The 27253-nt window shown below is 32.7% G+C and overlaps 1 protein-coding gene across 4 annotated transcripts in view; it reads right to left on the bottom strand.

Moving 5' to 3' along the window:
• Positions 1-23650, bottom strand: part of LOC144972819 (uncharacterized) — a 42086-nt gene extending 18436 nt beyond the window's left edge. Inside the window, exons 1-10 of one of the 4 annotated variants that reach the window (XM_078914494.1) lie at positions 23590-23636; positions 21335-21451; positions 19970-20143; positions 12197-12307; positions 9442-9474; positions 5353-5548; positions 4652-4763; positions 2667-3044; positions 1974-2000; positions 562-702 (exon numbers count right to left, since the gene is read on the bottom strand). In XM_078914494.1, the coding sequence (XP_078770620.1) occupies positions 562-702; positions 1974-2000; positions 2667-3044; positions 4652-4763; positions 5353-5548; positions 9442-9474; positions 12197-12307; positions 19970-20106 (1135 nt within the window). In that variant the 5' untranslated portion in view covers positions 20107-20143; positions 21335-21451; positions 23590-23636. Of the gene's footprint in view, positions 1-561; positions 703-1973; positions 2001-2666; positions 3045-4651; positions 4764-5352; positions 5549-9441; positions 9475-12196; positions 12308-15941; positions 15959-19969; positions 20144-21334; positions 21452-23301 lie in introns of those variants that run through there. The other 3 variants (XM_078914492.1, XM_078914493.1, XM_078914495.1) reach the window with 3 other exon arrangements.
• Between the last annotated feature and the right edge of the window lie 3603 nt (positions 23651-27253).

Here is a 27253-nt window from a genome sequence, read left to right as displayed (position 1 = left end):
AATAAATAATCATGAGATGTATCAGGAGATCGTTTACAATTTAAAAAATCAACTTCCAACCAAGAAACAAATATTCAACTGTTTCCCTCTCTATAAACTATTCCCCTGAAGGACCAATGTAGAACCAAATAGTCTAAATCCAAGACAAGGGTAAACATTCTAACTGGAATCAGACAACAAATAGAGGAGGCTGCAACTGAAAGTATTGACTTCCTCCATTCACAATAAAAAAGTTGAGGGCTAGTATCAACATATTTTCCTTAAGATATTTTTGCTCAGTCTAAAAATAAGTTGTGCTCCACAAAAGCTGATTAAGTCTATTCTAAACAAAATAAGCATTTCTGTCATGGTTAACTAGTTAACTGCCATACCCTAGAAAGACACGTGTATTTAAAAATATGGCCAGAAAACTCATCCTCCAAATATAAATCGATTTAGGTCATTCATCTTGGCAAAAACATTCAAACCTGAGACCTTGCAGTGTCTTTCCCAGAGTACGGCAGTTATCTGGTTAATAACTAGCTGGTACAGATTTTTCTTTGACAAAAAGCTTTTTTTTACCTGCAGCTGTGGTCGTTGTGGTGATAATGGTGGTAATGATGGTTGTTATGATGGAATAAAAGAAATTTTCATTCACTCGCTGACTTCTGAGGTCCATTCCCCTCCGTGCATTTATTTCATTAGTTTCAATTGTTTCGTAATCTGTAAATTGAATGAGATTAACTTTGAGCACAGATCCAAAGACATCACTTCCATTATTAAACAAAGAAGTTATGATGATAAAAATACAAAGCAAGGACTACAATTAACCTTTACCTTGTAAACGCTGGACTAAATTTAATTTCAAATCACAATATCTCTCATTTTAACCTTGCAAATAAAATTGCAGATGTAACACTGTCACCAAGAGAACAGTAAAGGCAATGCAGGAAGGATTTATTCAGCATCACTGAAGCTAACGTTGCATCATTGCATGACAAGAAGTCAAAAGCAACTCATTTCTGAATAAAAGATTAAGATTAAGACTAAAGATCATTAATTATCATTATTATCATTGTTATCATCATCATCATCATCATCATCATCATCATCATCATCATCATCATTATCATCATTATTATTATTATCATTATTATTATTATTATTATTATTATTATTTATTATCATTATTATTATTATTATTATTATTATTATATATTATTATTATCATTATTATTATATTATTATTATTATTATTATTATTATTATTATTATTATTATTATTATTATTATTATTATTATTATTATTATTACTATTATCATCATTATTATTAATATTATCATTATTATCATTATTACAATTAGGATGTTGTTTGGTTTGTTTTTAAGGGTTTTATGGCGCTTGCGACACATTAAGGTCATATAAGCGCCAGTAAAAAGGAAGAAAATGGGATGGTAAAAATATCTAAAATTACAATAAAGCACCCAAGAAAAAGTAAGACAAGGGGGAATTGGTTCAAATAAGTAACAGATTTAGATTCCAACAGCATACCATCAAAATTTGAGATCACCTAAAAGTCTCATCCAGACACAAGCACAGGTCACCACTAAGAGGAATACACTCAAATGTTTATAAATCATACATATGTAAACAAAACATAATACAGTACATAACAGAGATGATTTACAAGACAAAAAATATTATCTCCCAAAACTCTTAACTATACATTTGACTCTTTTCCGCCAAGCTATGGTATCTGGCCAGAGCAAGGACAAAACCAAGACAAAGACAGAAAGCATGTTGGCAAACAGATATAGGGGGAAAGAAGACACAGTAAGTGCCTCCTTGCCCACTATGGGAGGTCAGGAACCCCATCCAGACAACTATGATGATGATGATCTTGATAATTTATGGTAACAGTAACAATAATAACAATAATAATAATAATAATAATAATAATAATAATAATAATAATAATAGTATGATCACTTACCTGAGAATTCATCATCTCTATCCAACCCTAGAGGAATGAATGTAAAGGTATTTTAAATATAAATGAAATGCAACAAAATCATATGACACGTAAAGCAGTGAATAGAGAAGGTTGCCTTAATTTCAAAATGATAAGCACAACTGTACACAATATCAGATGATACCAATGACTTGAAAAATATGTCAATGTTTCAAAGATCAAATTTCATCAGCAAGATAAAAATACACAAAATTGTAATGTTTATTTACTGATGAAGGTCTTTTTTTCCCGAAATCTTAAGCATTGTGTTATTATGTAATCTTTTACATATGTGAGCAATGTTTCTTTAAAGAGGTGGTAGTGGAAATAATTCATTTTAAAAAAATATATTAATACGATTATAATTTTGACAGATCTAATGATTTATTCAACAATAACAAATTCTAAATCAATTTTCAGTTCATTATTTTTCTTCCAATTTTGTCTTGATGGATAGAATGATTTAAGGAGATTGCAAACCTCGTATAAAGTAATTAGCAATTTCAATAAGGTTGACTACAGCCTTGGAAACTGGAACAAAAGGATCATAGTATTCCTGACGCAGAATTTGTATTTTGATCCCTAGTTGCGCTCTTCAGAGTCTCTGATATTCTATGTAAAAAATCTTATCTAATGTATATTTCTTTTAAAATGATATGTATGTTAGAAACTTACCATCCAAACTGTGAAGAACGTAAGGCATTCTCTTCATCTTTTTCTTTTCTGTTTGAGATTCATCGACCTTCAACTTCATTTCATTATCCTCAACAGCAATCCTCGATTCTTTGGTCAGATCTTCATAGTCTTCAAATGTATTAGTTGTGATTGTGGTTGTGGTTGTTGTGACATTTCTGTTAGATCCCCTGAGTCTGTTCTTTAATGCTGAATCCTTTGAATCATAATCAGCTCTATATGTAGGCATAAGACCCAGGTTAAGGTCTTGGCTCATAACGTCAGAGCTAGTGGAAGATTCTCTAAACCCTTTAAGTCTTGAGTCACCTCTGATGTGACTGCCGGACCTCAGCAGCATTCCTTTATAGTAGTGATCATGAGCTGTGCATAATAATTTCAAAATGAAATATAAACAATAAGTTTTTGCAAGGTATCATCAAAGTTTACTTTTGAGATTTCAAAAACTAGGCATTAAAATCGAAGAACAACTAACTAGACAGTCAATCTAGAAATTAATCAAAATTTTCTTTCCCCCTTGTAGACCAAACTGTAAAGAATTATCATCTACATGTGACAACTAAAAGTTAAAAAATATACAGACCAACATATTTCTTAGTTGCTTTTTCTTTTCTTTTAAAATTATCAGTATTGACTTTCCGTGACTCAAAGTGATTACCACTTACACCTAAGTAGAAGTTATAATAATAATAATAATAATAATAATAATAATAATAATAATAATAATAATAATAATAATAATAATAATAATAATGATAATAATAAAAATAATAACATTAATAATAATAATAATAATATTAATAATAATAATATTCATTTGTTAAGCGCAGCTTATCCCGCCATAGAAAAGAGGATCTGAGTATGTGACTATGCCGTAAAAGTGACAGAGTACCTGAAGTACCAAGTTTGAAAACATATGTGGTCTGAGTAAATCAGATATCCTTAGCTCAAGAGGTACTATTATTTCCACAACCCAGACTGGATTCCCTCATATATAGATTTTTTATTTCATTAATAAATGAAAAAATCATACTCTGAACCTCATATATATATATCCTGAAACTCTAATTACACATTTGACTGTTTCCCTACCACCCAGGGCCAGGATAAAACCAAGTAACCTCATCCCAATTTAAAGACAAAAAGCATGTTGGATAACTGTTATAGGGGGATAAAAAACACAGTAAGTGCCTCCTTGCCCACCCAGAGATGTAAACTGATAAAAAGGAAGGAACTTCCAATCTTTGAATGAAAAGAATGCCCAAATTTAGAAATGAATTACGAAAGCAACAAAGTTCTTTTCAGCTAGATTGATTTTATCTATTGATAGAGCAGCCAGGGTTTTTTTTAGGGAATTCTTGTATGGCGTTTTCTTATGTTCTGAGAATTACTTGGTTTTATTTTGGAAAAATATAGAGAGAAAAGAAAAAACAACCAAGAAATATTTGTTTTTAAGAGCTTAAGACACATCCAAATCATTTTCTCTCCAGTGTGATTTATTTCACATACAATTCAACATTCTGACCCTGTCTATAATCATAACAATAAACCTGTCCACTCAGGAATAATCTTACAATGTTTTGAGAGAGAAAATTTGTTTCAATCAATTGGAGGTGATTTTAAACAACATAAAATTTGTTGCTTTATCATGTAAAAATGTGTAGTCCACCAGGTGAATAGACAAAAGTAGAAAATGCAAACATTCTATTACATCGAGTAAAACAACCACTTTATTAGTTAATAAACAACAAAAGCTTATGACAGAGAAAGTTGAAAGACTACAACAGTCTGGAAAGGTCTATACGATATCACTCAGCAAAAGAAAGAAAAATGTTTATAGAATGTCAAATCAAATCAGTTATCAAATTATATCTTGCTGTTTTAAAAATACAAAAACTGTGCCAACTGTAATGAAATAACTAATATTTTTTTTTCTCCAATCATTATGGATAGAATAAACCTAAACTCACTGGAGATTGAGTAAGGGTCATGAGGATATACTGGAGTTGAAGTGTACCCCATCCTATGGGTTGAGGAAACTCTTCTCTTCACACTCTCTTTTACGTTGTCATCCAAACCATTCTGTAAAAGAGATCAAATACCAATAATCAAATGCTTAGATTAAGCAGAAGTGGAATGAGTCAAAATAAAAAATCAGGCAACAGACCTCTCAACTTATTTCCCTTTCTGTATGTATCAATCATTATATTTATAAAGTATATAAATGAGTATGAGGCATTGCATGTGCAATTATTGTCATGAAAGCAGGTGGAGGTTTGATCCCCATATGTGGCCCCATGAATAATTTGGATGATTTGAATTTATCTTGTATCTTTCCAAACCTTTATGCTCAATGTATCTTCCTACATTTATGATATTTATGGTCTTTCTTGTTCTTGTAAAGGTGATAATGGCAACATACATACTGTATTATTCCTATTATTAGAACGATGCCATAGAAAAATGCTGTCAGGTTTACATATTTCATCATCTTACACATAATAAAAACCAGACCATATCAAAACTTTGTGAATGCTCCAATGAATCTATAGAAAAGTGGACAATTAATTAGTAAAATCTATAGTCCTTCTTTGTAATCACCACCCCCACCCTTCTCAAAAAATGATTAACAATTTATTTATTTTTTAAATAAAATAAAAATTCAACAAACCTGTATTTCAGAATCTTGGTGACCATAGAAATTTCGTGAACTAGAGATGATGGCTTCATCATCATATTCCTCCTCATACCCATCTTCAGATTCATCGTCACTAATAAACATTGGCATATCACCGTCGACTCTCCTACGAGACATGTTTGGACTCACACTTCCCACTTTTTCTGAATATTTCCGGCGATATGATGCACTGAAAGTGTAACACAAATGCTTCAAATTAACAGAAAAATACAATTGTTGTGAACATTAAGTCATTTCAAAAATGTTAGTACATTAAAGAGAAGAAAAAATGGCAAAGCACAGAATTGATTTTTTTTTCAATTTCTTTGCTCAATACAACTTATTCTAATCATTCTCAGATGCCAGTATCAACACCTACTCAATCATTTCTGATTTATACCTCTACAGATCTTTAGAGCTATTTTGATTAAAGATGGCACTGCCAGCGCTATTTCAGTTGAACTCCCAAGGGGCCATTAACCCTCCCTGCTAGCTACCTGCGTGAGGTCATTGGAGTTCAACTGGTATCAGGCAGTGCCGTGTCCAATGGGGGCAATTATGGATATTTATGGTCTTATAATATGTCCCTATAGCATGGGTGAAAGTTAATGAGGATCAATTTGCCTGAAAGACAGACGCTGGTGAAGCTGGTTTGCCTGAAAAAGATGCTAATTTTTTTTTTTTGCGATCTATGACTCGCCGGTTGAGTGCCAACCTTCCCAGAGTGAAAAGTACATTAATTTCTATGACCCCATATGTGTTTTTTTTAAGCAAAAAAAAAAAAAAGAAGAAAAAAGTATTTAGTCTACATGATTCAAAACAAAATTTATACAAAAACTAACACCAGACCCAAAGCAAAATAAATGATTTCGTCATTTAAACACTCATTCGCAGCAATCTCTAATGATTACAGTATTACCTGGTTTATGGAGACCCTAAGATATGTCATCACTTTAAATTTGTATGGTAAAAGGCTCAGAAATGCAATACCAAGGGCTATTACGATTCGAAACACCCCAAAGAAGTGATCAAGAGACCCCAACCATGATACTTGTTTTGTGATGTTAGTGTTGGTGTAGGTTGTTGTAGTGATGATGCTCTAGTGGTTGTGGTGATAATGATGATGATGATGTGGTGGTAGTGGTTGTGGCAGTGTCAATCCTGTGATGGTGTTTGTAGCAGTGATGACTACTATTACTACTACTACATTTGGATCAAATATGGGAAATACCCACCTATGTGATATACAAGTTGAATACCCTAAAAATAGTCTTAGTGCATTTTTAAAAAACCTACACCGTTCTTACAGCTCCCTATTTAATAATAATAAATTTTTAAATTAGACTCATACAAAATATTAAAGACAAAAATATTATAAATGTAAACAATCAAAATAAAGTATTTTCAGTTGTATTATAAAGGGAAATAACCCATTCATGTTTATGTTTATTGTCAATACAGTCCTTGATTGAAGGCTTCATTGTCAAAGATGTTGGTTCTATTTTATTTTCACTTGACAAGTTCTATTTAACAAGAAGTAGAAGCTTAATTGAGATCTGAGACTATTTGAAGTATAAAATAAGCTTATATGCATAATTCAATGCAAATCTTCAAAAATGGTGTGAATGGTTTTAGTGAAAACCAGCGTTTAATAACCAACTGAAAAGATAACATAGTAGTACAAAATGTGACGCATCAGCAGATCAAATGTATGACAGAAAAGTGACACATGTGTTAAATTGTCACCTTTGAAAGACAATTAAATAGTCTATTGTTAACGTTCCGGTGGTGCAATCATGATAAAGCCGGCAGAAGAGTCAAAATGCCGGAAGGCACTTATTACATTTACTAAAAAACCGGAATTTCCGGCATATGCCGGCGCGGCGAACTTTCACCCATGCTGTATAGCGAGAAAACAATAACAGACTCTTTCACTTTATTATTTTGATTTGAAAAATCAGTTGTCTTTCTAAACATCAGTGAAAATTTGATATTCTTGTGGTTAATAGTTTTCTTTAAATATGGCAAATTGTGGATCGAATTTTAAGTGCTTGTAAATTATGGTGCACTTAAATAAAAAATTTGTTATTCAAAACTCAGCGGCAGTATCTCAAGAATTTTAATAAATATCAAAAGTACATATATGCATCTATGTTTTGTGCAATATTATCATATTGGCAGTTGATTTTCTTGATTTATTCATGGTTTTGTTAGTTCTGTATATTGTTTTTACCAATTCTGTTCCTCTCAAACAGTTGTGTTGATCATAACAGTAAACTGATATGATTTATGTCTTTATGCGGTAAAATAACTCATAAAGATAATATTTTATTGACCAGTAACCAATATTGTGTATGATGTCAATATCTCAATTAACTATCAATCTGCCTATAAAGTATGACTTCTTTACAAGAAAAAAATCAATCACCCAACAAGGTTACTGGACATGCTACAAATATTGCAGTATCAATCATCAATTACAACTAACACTAAGCACTGGTACTGTTAAATTAAATGATTTGCTCTAACAGATGGACATAGTATGTGGACAAGAGAGGATTCAAAATTATGAGGGCATATAGTTTATTCTAAGTAGCGACCTCTTTCTCCTTATTGACCAACTACATTCAAAACGAACACACTGTTACAGGTTATATAGAATCATCTCCTTTCTTCCAAGAATACATACACATTCAGTCATTGTCTTATAAAGTCATCTGATATACCATTGAACTCCAGTCAGTCAAATTTAGAGATAAAACAATTGAATAACAATCAGAGTCAAATCAGTATAACACCACAGGCATACCACAGCAAGATCATTTATTTTTTGGGAAATCACTGCCATATATATCTGGACGCTTCAGTCTATAAAAAGTAAACACATTCACTTGTGCACAAAAGGAGAACTTGAACTTACATTATATTACTTATTCAACATGCAAGATAACCCTAAACATTGACACCTATATGACACTACAAAGTCGGCAATTCCCGAGAAAACCACACAAAAGCAGTACCGTATACATCTTCAAACTATAATGCCTAACAGTCATAAAAAATATATAATTTTGACTTGAATCGTAAGGGATTTAAGTATAGAAAAAAGTTATCAAGCCATTAAAAAGTTGGCTTTCAAATGTGCCCAAAACTCATAATTTTTAAATCAGTTAAATGCTTAAAAAATAATATTAGTATTATTTTCGTCTAATGGTTTATATTTTATTCCTAAACTGATATTTGGACATAATTCATGGCATGGAATACTATGGGGGAGAAAATGAGGATCTCACCAAATCATGCCAAATAAGAAATGTACAATAAAAAATTCATATCTTTTAAAGTTTTACTGCCCGGACAACAAAACTTGGCATGTGTCATGATCATCATTTTTACTTTATAATGATGCTTATTTCAATCATTTTCTGCCGCTGGGAATTAAATTATTGATATGCAAATTACAATAAATTAATCTCATTGATAGCTCAAAAACCACTAAATTGGCACCTCTCTTATGAGCAGCCTTAAGATGATACATTATTATCAACCATGGCATATGATGAAAGAAACCTTTGCTTTGTTGTGGTGAGGGAACAATTTTCATATTCATGTTAGCAACTGAGCAAAACCATGAAATATTGCAACAATTAATTACCATCAGTGGCATCACAGATTTCCCCTGACCGCTACCTGTTACACCCATGGGCTGACCCCACTAATGGGGTCGAGTTGACCTAGCACTGAAATGCCGCTCAGAGAGGGAAATGCCATGCAGCGATGGAGAAGTGACATCACAGTCTTAACTTTAATCATTAAAAACGCCATTTATAATATTGATTTGTTTTGGGGTTTTTTGTTTTTTTTCTCCATTGAAATCAGCTCTACTTGTGATATTTTACTTCAAATTCTTACCTCACCTAACAGACCCTTTACTTTATCTTTACCAATGTAGCCCTGTACATGGCATTCAGCTACTTAAGAATTTTTTTAATGGATAAATAATCAAATAATCGGATTTGGATGACATCATTAGCATTATGTTTAAAAATTAGTCTAAAAACATTAACAAAAAGTAAAACTTACGTTCTAGCATACGTGTAATCTGTTTTCGGTAACCTGGAACAAAATCAAAATGGTAAATTAGTTTACTCACAACCATGAAAATTCAAAATGATAATTTATTTTTTTTAATCTCATCAACGATCATCAGTCAACAAGAAACATACATGAAATAACCAACTTCAAAATAAGTAAAGCGATATTTTCAAATTACTTTTTAAAAAATAAAATAAGAGTTGCAATATATCTTCTAACAACGTTTATATCATTACTAAGGATCAAATCAAACTCTTTTCTGATAAAACATAAACAAACAGCCACTTTCCTGACAAGGGAGAGTGCTATATCATTCCATTAATCATTTACACTTTCACTTTGACAAAAACACAAAAATCCTTTGGATATGTATAACACATAGAAAAGAATTTTGTTGAATAAAACATGCAAATTGAAGAAAAACGAACATGGAAAGTAAGAGAAAAATTAACATGGGAAGTAACTATGTACTTATATGAGAGACACCTAACGTCAGTTAGATTTAATCAACATATATGGCAATAATATGCATCGAAAATGATGTCAATCAAGATCATAATGCTACACTGCGTTTCTGTCGAATCATGAAAATATCTGATGATACCATGAACATTACATTTTGCCAAATATTATTGAACATAAATATGAGTATCAAAGTGATGATAACAGAGACGCCAACTTTAAATTTGGCTCACAGGAGTTTCAGACACAACTCGTAGGAATTTCAATGCCGAAAGAGGAATTTCCGCACACAAGAAAAAGGAATTGAAATTGTATTTAGCATTGTGTTTACATATTGTATAGTTCTAAATAGATAACTGATTAGAATTATATTATGATATATAAACACATTGCCAAATACAATCCCAAAGTTTCCTTATTTCAAATGAAGTAAAGCGCCAAAACCTAATGGTAGGGATTGTAGTACTCGTGGTAGTGAGGATGATGTGGTGTTGGTGGTTGTAGTTAGAGTAGTAGTGATGATGAAGATGTGATAGTGGTTGTTGTTGTAGTAGTAGTGGTAGTGATGATGATATGGTGGTGGTGGTTAAAGTAGTAGTTGTAGTGATGATGATGTGGTGGTGGTATAGTGGTTGTAGTAGTTGTGGTCATGATGATAATGATGTGGTGGTGGTTGTAGTAGTGGTGGTAGTGTTGTTGATGTGGTGGTGATGGTGGTTGTAGTACAGATGGTAGTGATGATGATGTGGTACTGGTGGTTGTAGTAGTAGTGGTAGTGATGATGATGTTGTGGTGGTTGTATTAGTAGTCGTGGTAGTGATGATAATGTGGTGGTGGTGGTTGTAGTAGTAGTAGTAATGATGATGTGGTGGTGGTGGTGGTGGTTGTAGTAGTAGTGGTAGTGATGATGTGGTGGTGGTGGTTGTAGTAGTAGTGGTCGTGATGATGATGATGTTGTAGTGGTGGTTGAAGTAGTAGTAGTAGTAGTAGTAGTAGTTGTAGTGATGATGATGTGGTGGTGGTGGTTGTAGTAGCAGTGGTAGTGATGATGATGTGGTGATGGTGGCTGTAGTAGTAGTAGTAGTGGTGGTAGTGATGAAGATGAGTTGGTGGTAGTGCTAGTAGTAGTGGTGGTAGTGATGATGATGTGGTAGTGGTTGTAGTAGTGGTGGTAGTGATGATGATGTGGTGGTGATGGTGGTTGTAGTACAAATGGTAGTGATGATGATGCGGTGGTGATGATGGGTGTAGTACAAATGGTAGTGATAATGGTGTGGTGGTGGTGGTTGTAGTAGTTGTGGCAATGATGATGTGGTGGTGGTGGTTGTAGTAGTAGTGGTATTGATGATGATGTTGTGGTGGTGGTGGTGATGGTTGTAGTAGTAGTGGTAATGATGATGTGGTGGTGGTGGTTGTAGTAGTAGTCGTAGTGATGATGTGGTGGTGGTGGATGTAGTAGTATTGGTAATGATGATGTGTTGGTGGTGGTTGTAGTGGTAATGACGATGTAGTGGTGGTTGTAGTAGTAGTGGTAGTGATGATGATGTGGTGGTGGTTATAGTAGTGGTGGTAGTGATGATGATGTGATGGTAACGGTGGTTGTAGTACAAATTGTAGTGATGATGATGTGGTAGTGGTGGTTGTGATGATGATGTGGTAGTGGTGGTTGCAGTAGTAGTGGTAGTGATGACGATGTGGTTGTGGTGGTTGTAGTAGTAGTAGTGATGATGATGTGGTGGTGGTGGTTGTAGTAGTAGTGGTAGTGATGATGATGTGGTGGTGGTGGTGTAGTAGTAATGGTAGTGATAATGTGGTGTCGTGGTTGTAGTAGTAGTGGTAGTGATGATAATGTGGTGGTGGTGGTTGTAGTAGTAGTGGTTGTGATGATGTGGTGGTGGTGGTTGTAATAGTGATGGTAGTTGTAGTGATGATGATGTTGTGGTGGTGGTTGTAGTAGTAGTTGTGGTACTGATGATGATGTGGTGGTGGTGGTTGTAGTAGTAGTGATAGTGATGATGATGATGTGGTGGTGGTTGCAGTAGTAGTGGTAGTGATGATGGTTGTAATACTAGTGACAGTGATGATGATGTAGTGGTTGGAGGGGGGGGGGGGGGTATCCTTGGAACAACTTGACCTCACCGGAATTTGACGGAAGTTGCCCGGAACCCGGAATTTTTTGCTCCAGACCGGAGTTTTTTCCGGTGAAACCGGAGTTTTGGCATCACTGTGATAATCAATTTAAAAATATTAAAATGAGAATGACAAATATGCTCATACTTACAGATCATCAATATCAGGACAAGTGACTTCGTCTATGCTGCTCCCATTAAGGAAAGAAATGGAATCGGGTGGGACTTTGAGGGCATGAGTGTGCCCACGAGAATATGTTGAGCTGAAATAAATAAAATTTCAAAATGATGAACAAAATCTTATGAAGAAAGTTGCATTTCAGGAAAAAGACACAACTGTATCTGATAAGAAAACATTTATCAAAAATGTTGAATACATAATTCTTTTAAAAACGATTCCAGAAAGTAATCAATCCTATAGTCATTAAGTCATTATCCTCATGCATTCTTATGATACTCTTACCATTTCTTTACTCCTATTACATTTTTATGCCTAAAAAAATTGAGATCAGATTAAGTTCATGGATTATTGCCATCTTGTAAGGTGGACATGACATGGATTTTAACAAAAAGCAAGGTTGAACAAGAAATGAAATGGAAACAAAATGGAAAGGAAACAAAACAGGAGTGTGGATCATAAAAGTCAACAAATCAATCTAATTGGTGAACCAAAAACGTCAGATAAAATGTGATTATTTGATTGCATCAGTCATAATATAAAACTGAACATAAATAAGTCTATGGGAATGTGACTGAATAATTTATATATATATATTACTTTTACCACATCCAACATTTGTATAATAATTGCATTAAATGTAAAGAAATTATTCTATATCATTAGTTGTATAACATTTTTTAAAGAAACATTTAATACATGTTGCTGTACATTCATCTTTGAATGCTTGTGTTATGAATCTTAAATTTGGTTCCAATTTTGTTGTAACAAATCCCCACCAAATTTTTTAAAAATAGTATGTATATAAATCACTCTCCCCACAAATTTCAAAACTCAGATGAGAATGCAAACGATGTTGATTTTATTTTTAAATCACAACCGTTTTTAATTACTACAAAAGGCGTCAATAACGCATGCATATTGTAAAATAGTTATCTCTTCTAACACCAGTCTTTTCAAAAATCATATTGGAGCCATGTAGAGTGAAATATAAAGCTGTTATCACCCATGTTCACATAAAGGAGCATTTTCATTCTTTTAAGTAATTTTTTAAAAATCAAACTTGACGTAAAGCAAATATATTTTGTCATTTTACCACAGCATAACTCAACTCATTACAAGATGCAGAATTCAGCATTCCCCAGAAGAGCTTTGATTTTATTGAGTCATTTAGTCACCAATACTTTAATGGCAGCATAGCAGTGAGGAGAATTTTCCCGTCATCAATTTCTTACAACCTTTTAAAAAATAGTTTCGGGGCAAATAAAAAAAAAAAATATCTCGATACTACTCATGGAAGAAAGTTATCCAGAGATTATATCTCTCACAAAAACTGCAAATAATATCCTTTAAAGATCATGAATCGGTAACAACAAAAAAAAAACCAAAAAACTAATGAAGTATTGTTTGATATGCAATATCTCGAGTTAAAACATAATCAAATATTTTTATTCAACCATTCTATATATCATATAAAAAGAATACTGAAAACAGATATTGTTGTCCTGATTTTTAAGCTATGCTGATTTTTTAAATTATTTGTCGAACTCAAAACCGTCAAACTAATTCAATTAAAATATTAAAGATAAACGTTTTTCAAAATGTTTGAGTTGAAGAGTGTGATGACAAGAGTAGGAAATATTTTATGAAGTCACAAGCCAGCGGTAAGTCAAAAACAAGAAGTTTTTATTTTAGCATTCAATATTTCAGAATCCCAAAAGATTAGCTTTGTGAATACATATACAGGGTGACTCAAAACTATCGGACCCAAACTTTTGGGAACATGACCAATCAAATCGTGTCTCTATCTATTTCTGCTGAAGCCCACAGAGTGAAGCAGTATTTTTGTTCAAATTTCTAGGTTCTTCATCAAACTGCTCCATTCCCACAGATCAGAATCATTGAATAATTAAGATTTAGTCATCAAAACAAAATATATCCTATACCCTTATGAATCGTATATTGCTGTATTTTTTGGTTGGTTTGTTAACTTTTCCAAAAGAAAAAATGATTTAATGACAATATCACTTGTGACATGAATAATCAAATTTTAAAGTAAATCGACATTCAAAAAAACGATTATTATAAGAACAGCTGAAGATCGTAGCAAAAGGCTTCATTGATAACAAAACAATCTTGTTGACTGCGAGAAACACTGATAATAAAAACAAAAGTGGTTAGTGAAAAGTGGGGAAATACTTCTAATATGAATGAAATGGCCCACTGTGTATCTGGATACCAATCTGGACTTCCATGTAAATATCAAATGATATAAGGTTGTCTGGACAATGTAATGATGTGACATAAATTTATTGATATGAAATCTGTTGTTCTTAATCATTTTAATTATTTTTAAAAAGCTGGTGACTTGGAAGCTTTACAAAAATTATTGTAATTTTTTTTTAAGTTGATAAATAATATAAACCATGAATTGCTGCATACCATTTGCCACAAAGTATTCCTGATATTGCTGAAATGGACTAAGGATTATTTCAATAGTATAGTACAAGAGGTTTTAAAGCTTCATTGTATAAGGAAGTTCAGGTGGAAGTGAATTTGATTGGTGCCCTAAGGTTTGATACAAATAATAGACATTAAGAGAAGTCCGATAATGATGAATCACCATGTGAAATGTGATCTATGTGAAGAAATGATAACATATTCTTGATTATTGCCAAATGCTATAGCCATTATAGAAAGCATATAATTAGTTTTTAAATACTACAGATGATAAAGCTCAAAAACTGCAAAAAAAAAAAAAAAAGAAGAAAACTTTGAAGCATATGAAAAATATCATGATCAATTGTCCGTCTAAAATTAACTTAGTTACAATTTGTATTAGTATAAGGACATTTATTTACTATTTTTGATGAAACTTTTGAATGTTTAGTGTAACCCTTTAAGCTTTGCCCATTTCATATAATTTCTGATTTGCGAAATATCAGATTTTAATTCTCTTGATCAACAGTTTCAAAAAACCACAAAGGAATCTTTGCACAATTTTCACTTAAAAAGATTAACATAAAAAACCAATGTGATGCATCACTGACTGTTCAGCAGTTCCCAACTGATATAAAGTTCAAATGGAGACTTAAGGATAATTTAAAACCTACTGTAATTTTGATGTCTAAGAATTATTTTCCACAAGAGTGATTATCCTATTAAATTTCTTTTAAAAACATTTCATCTGATTTTTTTCACTATTGTTCAAATTGAGTTTTAATGAGAACACATTTTCCTATATTTCATTAAATTAGCTTTAGTTCCTGCCAAAATTTATTCACTTGCTATGTTACTTCCTTTTAAAGATGGACTTCTTGTCTTTTTAACTTTTTAAGCTTGACAGAGCATAAGGTACAGTTATAAAAATATTTTCAAATATAGTTTGAGATCAGGGTTAAGGTTAATTTGGTCTCATTTAAGGCGACATGGAAAAAGATAGTCATTATAAAAATCATAATTTTAAAATGTCCATTTGATTTCCATTAATTATTCATAATATCAATAATAGAATTAATCTTTTTCTTTTTAACTTTCTCCAGTATTCATGAATTTGATTATTTGGATTTTTTTTTTTATATAACATATAGTTCATCTTAAATTACTCTTGTGACAAGAGAAAAACAATCTAAAGAAACCATGCAAGAACTACAAAGCAAAAGTCAGCGGTTGAAATAGAAGGAATAGTAATTCAGTGACAACAGACTGTCAAGACTCACGTAGTCAGCTTTCTTAACTGCAAAGAAAAATAGCACACAAACATTTCGCCTTGCTCATTACTGATATATATGGTGAAATTATAACTTGAGATTTTGTGGTAAAAACTATTATTGAAATAAAAGTTAAAGATAAAAATAAAAAAGAATCAACTGAAAATCATTGAGATAATACATTAAAACAATTATGTCTCGTTTGATAAAATGATTTGAATCCAAAAGCAAAGTAGACATATGCCAATGAAAGATAAAAGAGAACAACAAATAAAATCAACTTTGAAAAATATCCTACATTCGATCTTTAAAAATAAATGAAAATGAAAAACAATAACTTTTCCAAGTAAATAGTGACATGACAATACACATGGTCATAAATGGAGACCAAGGGTGAAAAAGCAAAGACGAGTGAAACACAAAAACTAAGCGAAAATTCTTAAATGTCATCTATCAGGTGTAATCAAATAAATTGTATGTCCACAAAACAATGCAAGCATACTCATTGCAGACCCACCCTCAGCAACTTGATAATATCTGTTCCTTGATTAGTTTAATCATGTCCTTTCAGCTATTACTGAAGCAAGTATGAAATTGATTATCTCTGGGAGGTTGTTAAGCACAAGGTTTGAGATATTATGTCATCATTTTAGAGCTAAACCCAAGTGGCATGAGTTGTAAAGCCTAAAGCAAAGACAATGTTTCTTCAATAAATACTAACAAGTTTCCTCCCTCCATTCATGTATTTAATAAATAAAAAATGCAGTAAAGAAAATTAGAAATCTTTCTTTGGTGTAAAGTGACTAGAGCTTGTTTATTTGGGTTAGGGCACTATAAATGTCAAATTCATTATCATTAAAATAGGTAAACTTGAATTTGAAGAAATTATCTCTCATTCCCATTTAAGTGTCCTTATTTTATGACACACATTTTTAAATATAATTTATAATTTATTTGTATCATAATTTTCACACATAGCTGTCTGTGTCATTTGCTAAATTGTGTAATGTATGTACAGTGGTCACCGCCTATTACATCACACACACTGAAAAGCCTACATGAACTTTTGACCCACTTATCTAGTTTCTATTACAGTCAAAATCAGTAATTGAAAAAGCTGTCTAATCTAAATAGCAGCTTATTGGAGTGATGTGTCTGTGACAAAAAAAAAATTCTGTATAACTTATACCTTTTAATCAGAATGCACGTTGCCTAATTTCCCCAATTCACCTAAGGGCAAAATATTTTTTTAATGAATTATAACACACTTTTGAAAGAACTAGAAGGATCACAATCGAAAGTGCCATTGAGACTCACAAACTGTTCTCTTTTACCTAATTTGCTAGACCTCACGCATTGGATCATCATAATGCTATTGTCTGTTTGTTTTTGACAACACATGCCGCATTTGTTGAAATTGTGTTATGTGTTTTAACTATTATTATTATTATTATAATTATTATTTGATAAAGCGCCAGTATCCACAAGTAGTGCTCAGGGGTGCTTTACAATAGTTTTTTTGGTATCACACAAGTTCATTCATTCGACTACAAAAGCACCACAACAGTCACACAGATATCTTGTTCGAAGTTCACATAGAAACACGATAAGCAGAATAAAAAAATATTGGTTTTTAAATGCTGTTTGAAGACGGGTAGAATTGTGACCATTGTAATTTCAAATCAACAGTTTTTCGAGAATATCACACTCATCTTCCGTTGTTTTGTTTTTTTATTGGCAAAAAAGGAAAATTCAAAAAGTGAAATTTTCAAAAAAGCATAGCAATATCAGTTACATTATTGATAGGTTTGCACTTCTGCCTTTAGTTGCAATACATTTTAATTGTTGAGAATGGTGAAAAAATAATAAAGCTAATAAGGCATGAAAAATCTTTAAAAAAATACAATAATAATAATAATATAATAATTCTCAAAATTGGAATAGATAGAGCATACTGTTATCCAAGCAATTATTTAATGCATATTTCATCTTATCATCATTAGTGGGTTTTTGTGATAATATTATAGGACTCGGTACCATAGTCATGAACCTATCCATTATTTCTCATCCCTTGAATTAGATTTATATATATTCCATTGATCCCATGGGGAATAATTAAATTTATTTTGTCATTTCTTTTCATATCTATTTGTAACATCTACCTATAGACTTGTCCAACTATGTCACAGTAATACCTTACATTTTCTCTCTCTCTCTCTCTTTCTTTTAAAATAACAATACAATGAAAACAAGTTGAAGAAGAAATGAGAGCATACAAAAAAAAAAGAAAATGACTGTCATACAGAACTATACCCAGCACAACATAAAATACCCCTTTTATCCGACAGTAAATGAATGAAAATTCTGATTAAAACCGATCACCTAAAATCAAGTGTATGGTATAAAAATTAGGAAGTCATTTACTATGGAATGTCTGTGGTAATAATTAAATCCTAAACTACAAGGGAGTTGAAATAGAACTATTGATTGCTTGGTAATTTTAATCGTCTTGATTTTTATTCCAAACTGCGCATTTTTTTTTTCATTGCTTTGGTCAATAGCAACAGAGAGACTACTGAGCTTGTAATTTCAAAAATGTTCTATGTATGAGAGAGAGAGAGAGAGAGAGAGAGAGAGAGAGAGAGAGAGAGAGAGAGAGAGAGAGAGAGAGAGAGAGAGGGAGAGAGAGAGAGGGGGGGGGGGGAGAAGAGATTGCTATGTTGATAATTTTTAAATGCCAAGGGGAAATGGCGGTCAAAGAGAGAAGGATCATCAAAAGTGGAGAGTGATAAAAGTGATTGAAAGTTCTTGTATAATGACAATGGATAGTAGTAAGGGGGGGGGGGGGGGGCTGATCTATCTTCAGGCAGATCTAACTGCAAATATCACTGCCCACGAAACAAGCTTTCGCATGTTGAGAAACAAAGCTGTCTTAGTCTTAATTGAAAAGCTGCATAAATTTTACAGACTTTTATTTTTATCATATTATCATTTCCGTTTGTTTTTCGTTTTTGCTTTGTTTTGCTTGTTGCTTTTCGTTGTTGGCTTAAATTATCAAAAGAGAAGGACAAGAGATAAGGTAGATTTGTTTTTCTGGTATTATAAACAATTCAGACCTGCCAACTTTTCAAAATGCCAAATAGGGAATTTTATATTAGTCAAACTTGAGCCTCTCACTATCTCATTGACAACTAAAGACAAATTCAACAGGCAAATAAAAGAAAATAATGACTTAATTACAGGACTATTTTGTCGAGTATGTGTTGAATTGTTTTTGTCTTTTTGCACTTTAGTATGCTATTTTTATATGACGATGTCATCCTGTTGCTATTAATAGATCCAAGTCAAATGAATACTTAAAAATGAGGTACCATATACCATAGTATAATATCAAAATTAAACAACAACGGTGATTAAATTATTTTACCATATTTCTCAATTGCTGTCATTTATCATGTTTAATAACAATGCCTATAACAAATAATAAAAAAGTAGAGCTCTTATCGAGAAAATCTTATCAGGAGTAAGGGAACAGGGCAATCATATCAGGAATTTCCAGATCAAACCGGGAGGGTTGGCAGATCTGTAATTGTTAAAATACATTTGTTCTATCTACGTTTTTTACAAGCCTTTGAAATATTTGGAATTTAGCATTAAAATTGTCCAATTAGCAACCTTGATCAATTTACAATACAAACTGCTGTTAACATTATAATTAACATTTACCATGGCTCCATCATATTTGTCAATTCTATAAAAATTGATGGTCCATCTACTCTGATGATTGCGTGCCAGTTGACGATACCATAAATATAAAGAGGATAATGCAGTGTTTCGTTTTATGCATGCCAAAATATTTTTCAGCTCATGACTACTCTAGTTCATTTATGATCTGTATTTTAAAGACCAAGAAAGACATCAATAATAGGGCAATTCTTCAATTTTTAAAAATCTGAATTCTCTAGTCACACAAGAAGTAAGTTGACCTAGGGTCAAGAAAAGGGACAAGTTATGGTTATATCTGCTTTAGGACTCACTTGGACTTGGATTCTGACTCTAACAGCTGTGTTGCCAAACTAAATGGATCCTCAAATGATACGTTAAAACTGCATCGGGGTCCAGAATTGGGTGATTTCAGGGATGATCTCAGTTGCAGTGGGCCATTATTTGCCATATTCTGAGATCATTTCTGCAGAGTTCCAACCAAAACTCTAGAAAAGATAAGATGAGATGAGATGAACTTTTACCTGTATTTCTCCACTTCTGGAAATGCTGTGGCTATTGGACTCGAGCCTGAATAGTCTCCCTAGCTATTCGGACTCAAATTCAAATGCACATGTACGATCAACAGATTATTTGAATAGTCTCCCATTGCAGGACCTATAGATTTTGTTTTGTTTTTGTTAATATTTAATTATTGATAATTACATAAAATTAAAATTAATGCAAATCAAAATCACTATTTTAGTAACTATCAACAGGTAGTCTAAACCCGCTTTATTTGACAAGAAAGACAAAATCATAGATCAATTGGAAGTCCATATAAAAATTAAAAAGAAAACAGTTAAAACTCTTCCAAAGGAACAAAAGTCAAAGTAACTGTGATACAAATTAAACTAACAACATAACACGATGTCTAAATAAAATCAGGACAAAAATAAATAATTTAAAAATTACATATTCTGATAGTGTGAGACAAGCAACAATCCTACAGTCCAAAGTAGGGGTGTGAGCTGAGTCAATGCAATATAGGCAAAACAGAATTTCTTCTGAACTCTTTTTCTATCTTTATTTTTGGCTGTCATTATTCTCAGACATGTTTGCCAATAAAGAAAACTCTGATTATTGGCAATAATAAAAAACCTGGACTTTTGATTATTGGCAGACCCTTTCTGTCAATAACTAAAAGTCTAGCCTTTTCGTTATTGGCAGACAAATTTATCAAGGTGGCAGAAAGATTTTATGCAAAATGCCAAACTAGGCGTGAAAAATACCAAATATTCTGAAAAAATGCCAGTGGTTATTTGTGTGCCAAATCAGTTGATATCAAGTGATATTTAACACAAGATGAAAGTAAATATAGCTCAAATGCCAAATCCAGCTTTTCTTTAAAAAAGCAAATGGATCAATGAAATGTAAGTTTTTGACAATTTGAACTGAAAAGTCAAACTGGCAATTCGCCTTCTTTTTTTCAGCCAACAAGAAACTTGTTAATCATCAAATCGGTTTATAGTCCACCAACCATTAAATTTTCACTACCTAAATACCTGTTAACTTTATTGATCTTCTTTTGTTTCTATAATTTGTGACATGGGTGCAAGCAACTGGACCTCAAAAAGCCTGCAAGTCTACTTATGACCAGACATATAATCTGAAAAAGCCTGCAAGATTCACGGACTTACCTCGTCATTTGAAGTCTTGTTCTCAAGACTTGTTCTCAGCATCTAGTCTTCATAATAGTAGTCCACAATTGTTGTATGTTTAATCCAAAGGTTGTAATGCAGTAATTTGTTATGTTTCTGGTCACAAGTTGCACAAAAAAATAATTTAAAAAAAAAAAGAATCAATCAAATCCAAATCGCAAAAAGCCGGCGACCTTTTTTTCGGTAATCCAATCGGCCGGCAGGCCGGCTTTAGCCAGCACTCTTGCACCCATGTCATTCTGACCACAATTTTTGAGATATTGATGGTGGCCGGAATTTCGTGGACGAATCCCTAGGCCTAGGTGTTGTTCGCCCCAAAACTGACCACACCTGTTATTTTTTTCTGTCTTTTCATGCAAAACAATAAAATTGATTATCACACTTCCACAAAACTAGATCCAACAACAGATTAATCGAACCAGAGAAAATAACTATCAAAACAAAGAAGCAAAGATGGTGGAAAATTATCTAGCTCATACATGAATTTTAAGATACACTGATATCTGTGTGGATAGACAGCTCAATGGGTTAGACCACCTTTTATTTTGTTCCTTTGAGCTGCACCAGTTCAAATCCGATCGCTCCCTATTTTTATTTTTGTATGTTTTTTTTTAGCGAGTCTATTCTTTTCTCCTTTTTTGTTTGGCCTTGTTCCATTACTGAGCATAATTTTCTTAAAATTGTTTTTATTTTTAAAAGTTTTTTTAATTGTTTTTTTTTTTCTCTATCTGGCCATTTGGTCGATCTATGAATATTTTTGTTTGCTTTTTAATTATTTATTATTTTGAGAATATAATTTTTGAGATCAGAGTGAGGACGAATATGACAATTTGCTAGAAAGGAACCAAAATAGAGAGATTATTATTTTTTTATTTTTTTGTTTAAAGGGTGGGTGGGGGGGGGGGTGGATAGGACATTTATCATTTGCAACGCTCTGTAGAAAAGAAGACGGAAAAAAAAGTGTCGGAACCAGGATTCGCAGAAATAGCGTCGATTCCGACAAGCCTCAAAAGACAAACTTAACCATTCGGCCATGACACCCACATGAATGTTGACGCATATTGTGAATATATAGTATTAGTAACCTATAATTGATCGACTGATTTATTGTTAGTTTATGTTTTTATTGATATTTTATTAATTTTACTTATTGAAACTTATTTCTGTGCATTTCAAAAATTTCCAATTTCTGGAATATGGATAAATGTTTAAAAGAGCTTATCTAATTTTAAAAAAGGGTGAATAACCGTCAATCGTTATTGGCAGACACTGTCTGCCAATAATCAATTTTCTTATTGTCGGACATGTCTGTGAATAATAACAGCGTATTTTGTTTTGTTTTTTTATCATTATCAGTATCAGTTCCACCCTCTTTGCCTCTGCCTACTGCCCACTCACACTCACAATGTGTCGTCCTCCCCTCTGTTTGCACAGGCACACACGGGAGGCTATTCATACTCAAGTCCGAATTGCCACTTCACTCTGGAAATTTACAATCCTAGGTATTGATATACCTATAATTTATACTAGACATATAAACTATAAAAATGAAGGAATTTAAAATAAACAACAAAATAAACAAGAAAAGGAGAAGAAAAAAGTAGATGAGGTTTCAATTTCAATGGGGAATCAATAAATTTAAATAATGCTTCTTAGATCTTGGTCTAGTAATGGCGAGCCCTATTCTAAAATATGACTATGAGTGAGTCAGTACGAGTACGAGCAACAAGTAAATATGATGGTAAAAGTAAGAGTCAAATTTTGACTCAAAATGGGTATGGAGAGCCGGAGAGCTTCACATTTATGATTGACCATTGACACTGATCTGGATCACCTCACTGATCACACTGACTCACCACGATCAACAAATGAGCAAGTGAAAGTTTTCCAGAATTCTTCCACAGTAGAGAGTCATTTGGCATTATAACCCATAAACTATAGCTTACTTTTTTTGCACCCTTTTGTGGATTTTTTGCTGTCGGTGTAGAAATTCACTGGCTGACTGTCTACCTATGACTATGAATGATTATGATGATGGTCCTCTATATTACTCTATTCTAGTAGGATTTCTACACATTCATTCATGTAGGCTAGGCTAATGCTTAAATCTTAAAGGCGGTTCATTTAAGTATTGGAAGCCGCTAATACTGCGTTTTCTTTGAAATCGAAACAGTTTATTCAAATGCCGTGGACTACGCTATCTCAACAAATCAAAATCAAAGACATCAACACACCTCCTCTGTTGACTCTGTTGCCTTCCTTTTCTTTCATTCCATTCAAGCCATTCAAAGAGGCGATAAGATTGCCAGATGGCCCTGTGAATGGCCAAATCAACAACAACAATTGTCACATGGAAGCCATTAAATGGCAGTAAATTAGTGTTTGTTATGTAAATATTATATCTAAAACATTTTAAAAGACTTCTGCTAGCTGAGTCCCAATATTTTACTGTCACAGTTTGATTGACCAGCTTACAATGTAGTACTGTATTTAATTCCGAACTCATCAGCAGAAGAACAATACAAGAAAATGTTGCATGACCGTGCATCTCAATCTATTTTAATTTTTGAAAAATTCCTGTTGAGCCTGTTTAGGAGAAAAGTCTTTCAAGTACAGATGCCTTATCACCCCTGTGAACAATGAAAGCATTTGCGAGCGTATCTTCCTGTTACTAGTATTTAAACAAAAACCAGAAGCAGTAGGAGCAACAAGAAGCCATTTTGAGAGTGAGAAAAATTTTGAAATTTTGAAAAATACTTGGAACGAAATAGACGTCACGCGGCTTTTTGTTATTGTGTTTCCACAGTCATTAAAAATATTGGTATTCACAAAATTATATTATCAATCAAACTATAAACGTTTAAGGTTACACTTAGTTTTGTCTGTTGATACATTATATCTGGCTCACGTTGAAAAACTTTAAAAAATTAAATTAACTTTTCTTTAAATGTTAAGGTGAGATTATATATATATATATACTATATATATATATATATATATATATATATATATATATATATATATATATATATATATATATATATTGGGGGGTGTTGTGAGCAAAGCCAATGAGTTTTTCAAAGATTTCAGAGCGTAGCCATCGTGATAATACGATCAGGTTATTTGTAATGTTTGGGCACGTGAAGTTCTATATGGCCACTTTTGAAGTCGAAATTGGCTAGGAGGAACTCTGGGCATCTGGCAGTTCTAGAGTTGCGTTCCATTTTCAAAGTCCGTAAAATCAAGTCTCATTGCATTTTCAATACATTTGAAAATGCTCAATATTATGTGATCATAGCATTCATTTTCCCTAATCTAATCTACCCTTTTTATATAAATTAGATAACTTTTCAAGAAGTAGATTAACTCATCATATTTAGACACTGATAGTTGGAGATGGACAATTAAGAATGAGTCACCTTTGTTGATTCTATCATCAGTTGTCAGTCATAGATTTATAAGGAACTGGGTTTTCCGTCCACCTGTGGACAGAATACTCAGCTGTATTTCCGTCTCGAAGTGCTTTTCGCAGTAGAACTGCGAATAGCGGGGCCACCGTGGTACCACTATTCGCAGTAGTAGAAGCGCTCTCCCTTCTCTCAAAATTAGTCGTTGTCCCCTCACTGAACACAACACTATTTTCTGTTCAAAACGGCGTGTTGTCGAATGGCTTGAAGTTGAATGAGTGTGTTAGTTTGACAAGGAAAGAAAAGAAGGGACGATTGAAACATTTTGTGCGACTGAGAATTGAGATTTTGAACGTTTCAACTTTTCCTTCAAGTCTGAAACTTGACAAGATCGTGTTTTGTTTTGTTTTTTTTTTTTACCCCAAATCCAACCCATGAAAATTTCCCCGTCCCCACCTCTCCGACTTGTTTTTAATGGTGTTTTACAATTTTGTGCGCCTAGAGCTGTTTTGTCAATGGGATTGGGCGCTATACAAATAAACTTTATTATTTATCATTCGTTCACATCTTGAAATCTATCAGCTTATCTGTCCGATTACTTTAATGAGAATAGCTCCGTAAACCGTTTATTGTATTATTTGCAGTTAGTTAAATATATTTTATAAAGTTCCAGTAATCTCTCTCTCTCTCTCTCTCTCTCTCTCTCTCTCTCTCTCTCTCTCTCTCTCTCTCTCTCTCTCTCTCTCTCTCTCTCGCAGTTGCTCGACTCAAGTTATCTCAGTGCTCCTGCAAATAATAGAAGTTACCATCAATAAACTACCTCTACTACCACCACCACATCACCATTACTAATACTACCACAGCATCATCGTTATCCTTATAGTACCCATCATCATAACCACTACTACATCATCAACACCACCACATCAACACCACTATCACTAAACAACAGACACATCGTGATCGTCAACGAAACGCAAAATAATAGTAATATTTTAAATAAATAAATATAATAATAATAATAATAATAATAATAATAATAATAATAATATAATAATAATAATAATAATAATAATAATAATAATAATAATAATAATAATAATAATAATATAATATAATAATAATAATAATAATAATAATAATAATAATAATAAATTTTAAATAATAATAATAGTAATAATCATAATGTAGTTCATTTGTATTTTGCGCCCAATCCTCTATACAATGAAGCTCTGGCCTCAAGGCTACTAATGCAAATAATTGAAATGAATGATATATACTAGTTGTAGTACTACTGCAAATAACGAATACGAACGCTAGTAGGAGTAGACGGATAGGCGTCAGATAGTTTCACCATAAACTAGCTATCTGGTGCCGCTTTATTTTTTGTCCCTGTTATAGTCGGGTAAAGTTCCAGGCAACTTGACTGGTAGTAAGAGAATGTTTTTAGGTTTAAAGAAATAGGTAGTAGAAGTAGTGGTAGATTATTTGCGCGTTATATATGGATAGGTAGGTTCAGAAGGTAAGTATTAATCCCCGTTAAAGAAGAAGCACTTTAGTATAAATCAACATAATTGCCTCAAACTAACAAATCATTAGCCAAAGAATAATGGTGCTGGTTTTAATTCTTTAAATTTAGGCTATGGGTATTTAATTTTCATCCCGTATCACAAACTATTCATTTTTCTTTTTAAGTGTGCTTATCTTAAATGTGACTGGTGGCGGCGCTAAGGTCTCTTCTGTTATATGGGACAGGAGCCGGTCCGTTCCAGTAGTCTCAGTGTATCGCTTGTAAGATTCCATTCTGTATCACTTGTAGCCAAAGAGGCATTTGCTTGTTCTCCAGATGCATGTTTAGTCGGTAACCTGATGCATGTTTGGTCGGTACCCGATGCAGGTTTGGTCTGTAACCGATCTGTGAAAATACCGGAGCAAATCTTTGACTAGGTTGCAACATTCTAATATTCCTATGAATAGTGGTGTCGTGAGGGATTTCAATTAATACCCTTGACATCACCACTGATTTAAAGCTGTGTTAATTAGTAATTTAATTAACGGGACACATGAAAATAGTGAGATGGGGACAGATATGTATCATGAGAGCATATTAATCAATCCATATAAATACTAAATATAACTATCGTGTATTGGTAATAGCACATTAGTAAATGTAATTCGCTTAATGCAATTCATTCATTTGGAAAGCATACATACATACATACAATAATATATTTGTATATAAATATATAGATAAAGATAGCGAATGAATATCTAATAGTAACACGAGTTACAGATTACTGTTTATAATATGAGTCATTGTTTTCTGTTATTTTTGGTTGTCTCAACCAGACGAAACACAATATTAATTATCACTCCTGCACACTCTGGTTTCATTGGCATTAATTAATTTTAACACAATGTATGTCCATCACCTACCCTCATTCACACGTGTTTCTCGCTATGTACAGAACTTTCGAGTTCCCTATAAAAC

Source organism: Berghia stephanieae, chromosome 5, assembly GCF_034508935.2.
Source record: "Berghia stephanieae isolate SIO BIC M18660-M18661 chromosome 5, UCSD_Bste_1.3, whole genome shotgun sequence".
NCBI classification, from domain to species: domain Eukaryota; kingdom Metazoa; phylum Mollusca; class Gastropoda; order Nudibranchia; family Aeolidiidae; genus Berghia; species Berghia stephanieae.
This window is presented reverse-complemented; position numbering and strand designations above follow the sequence as displayed.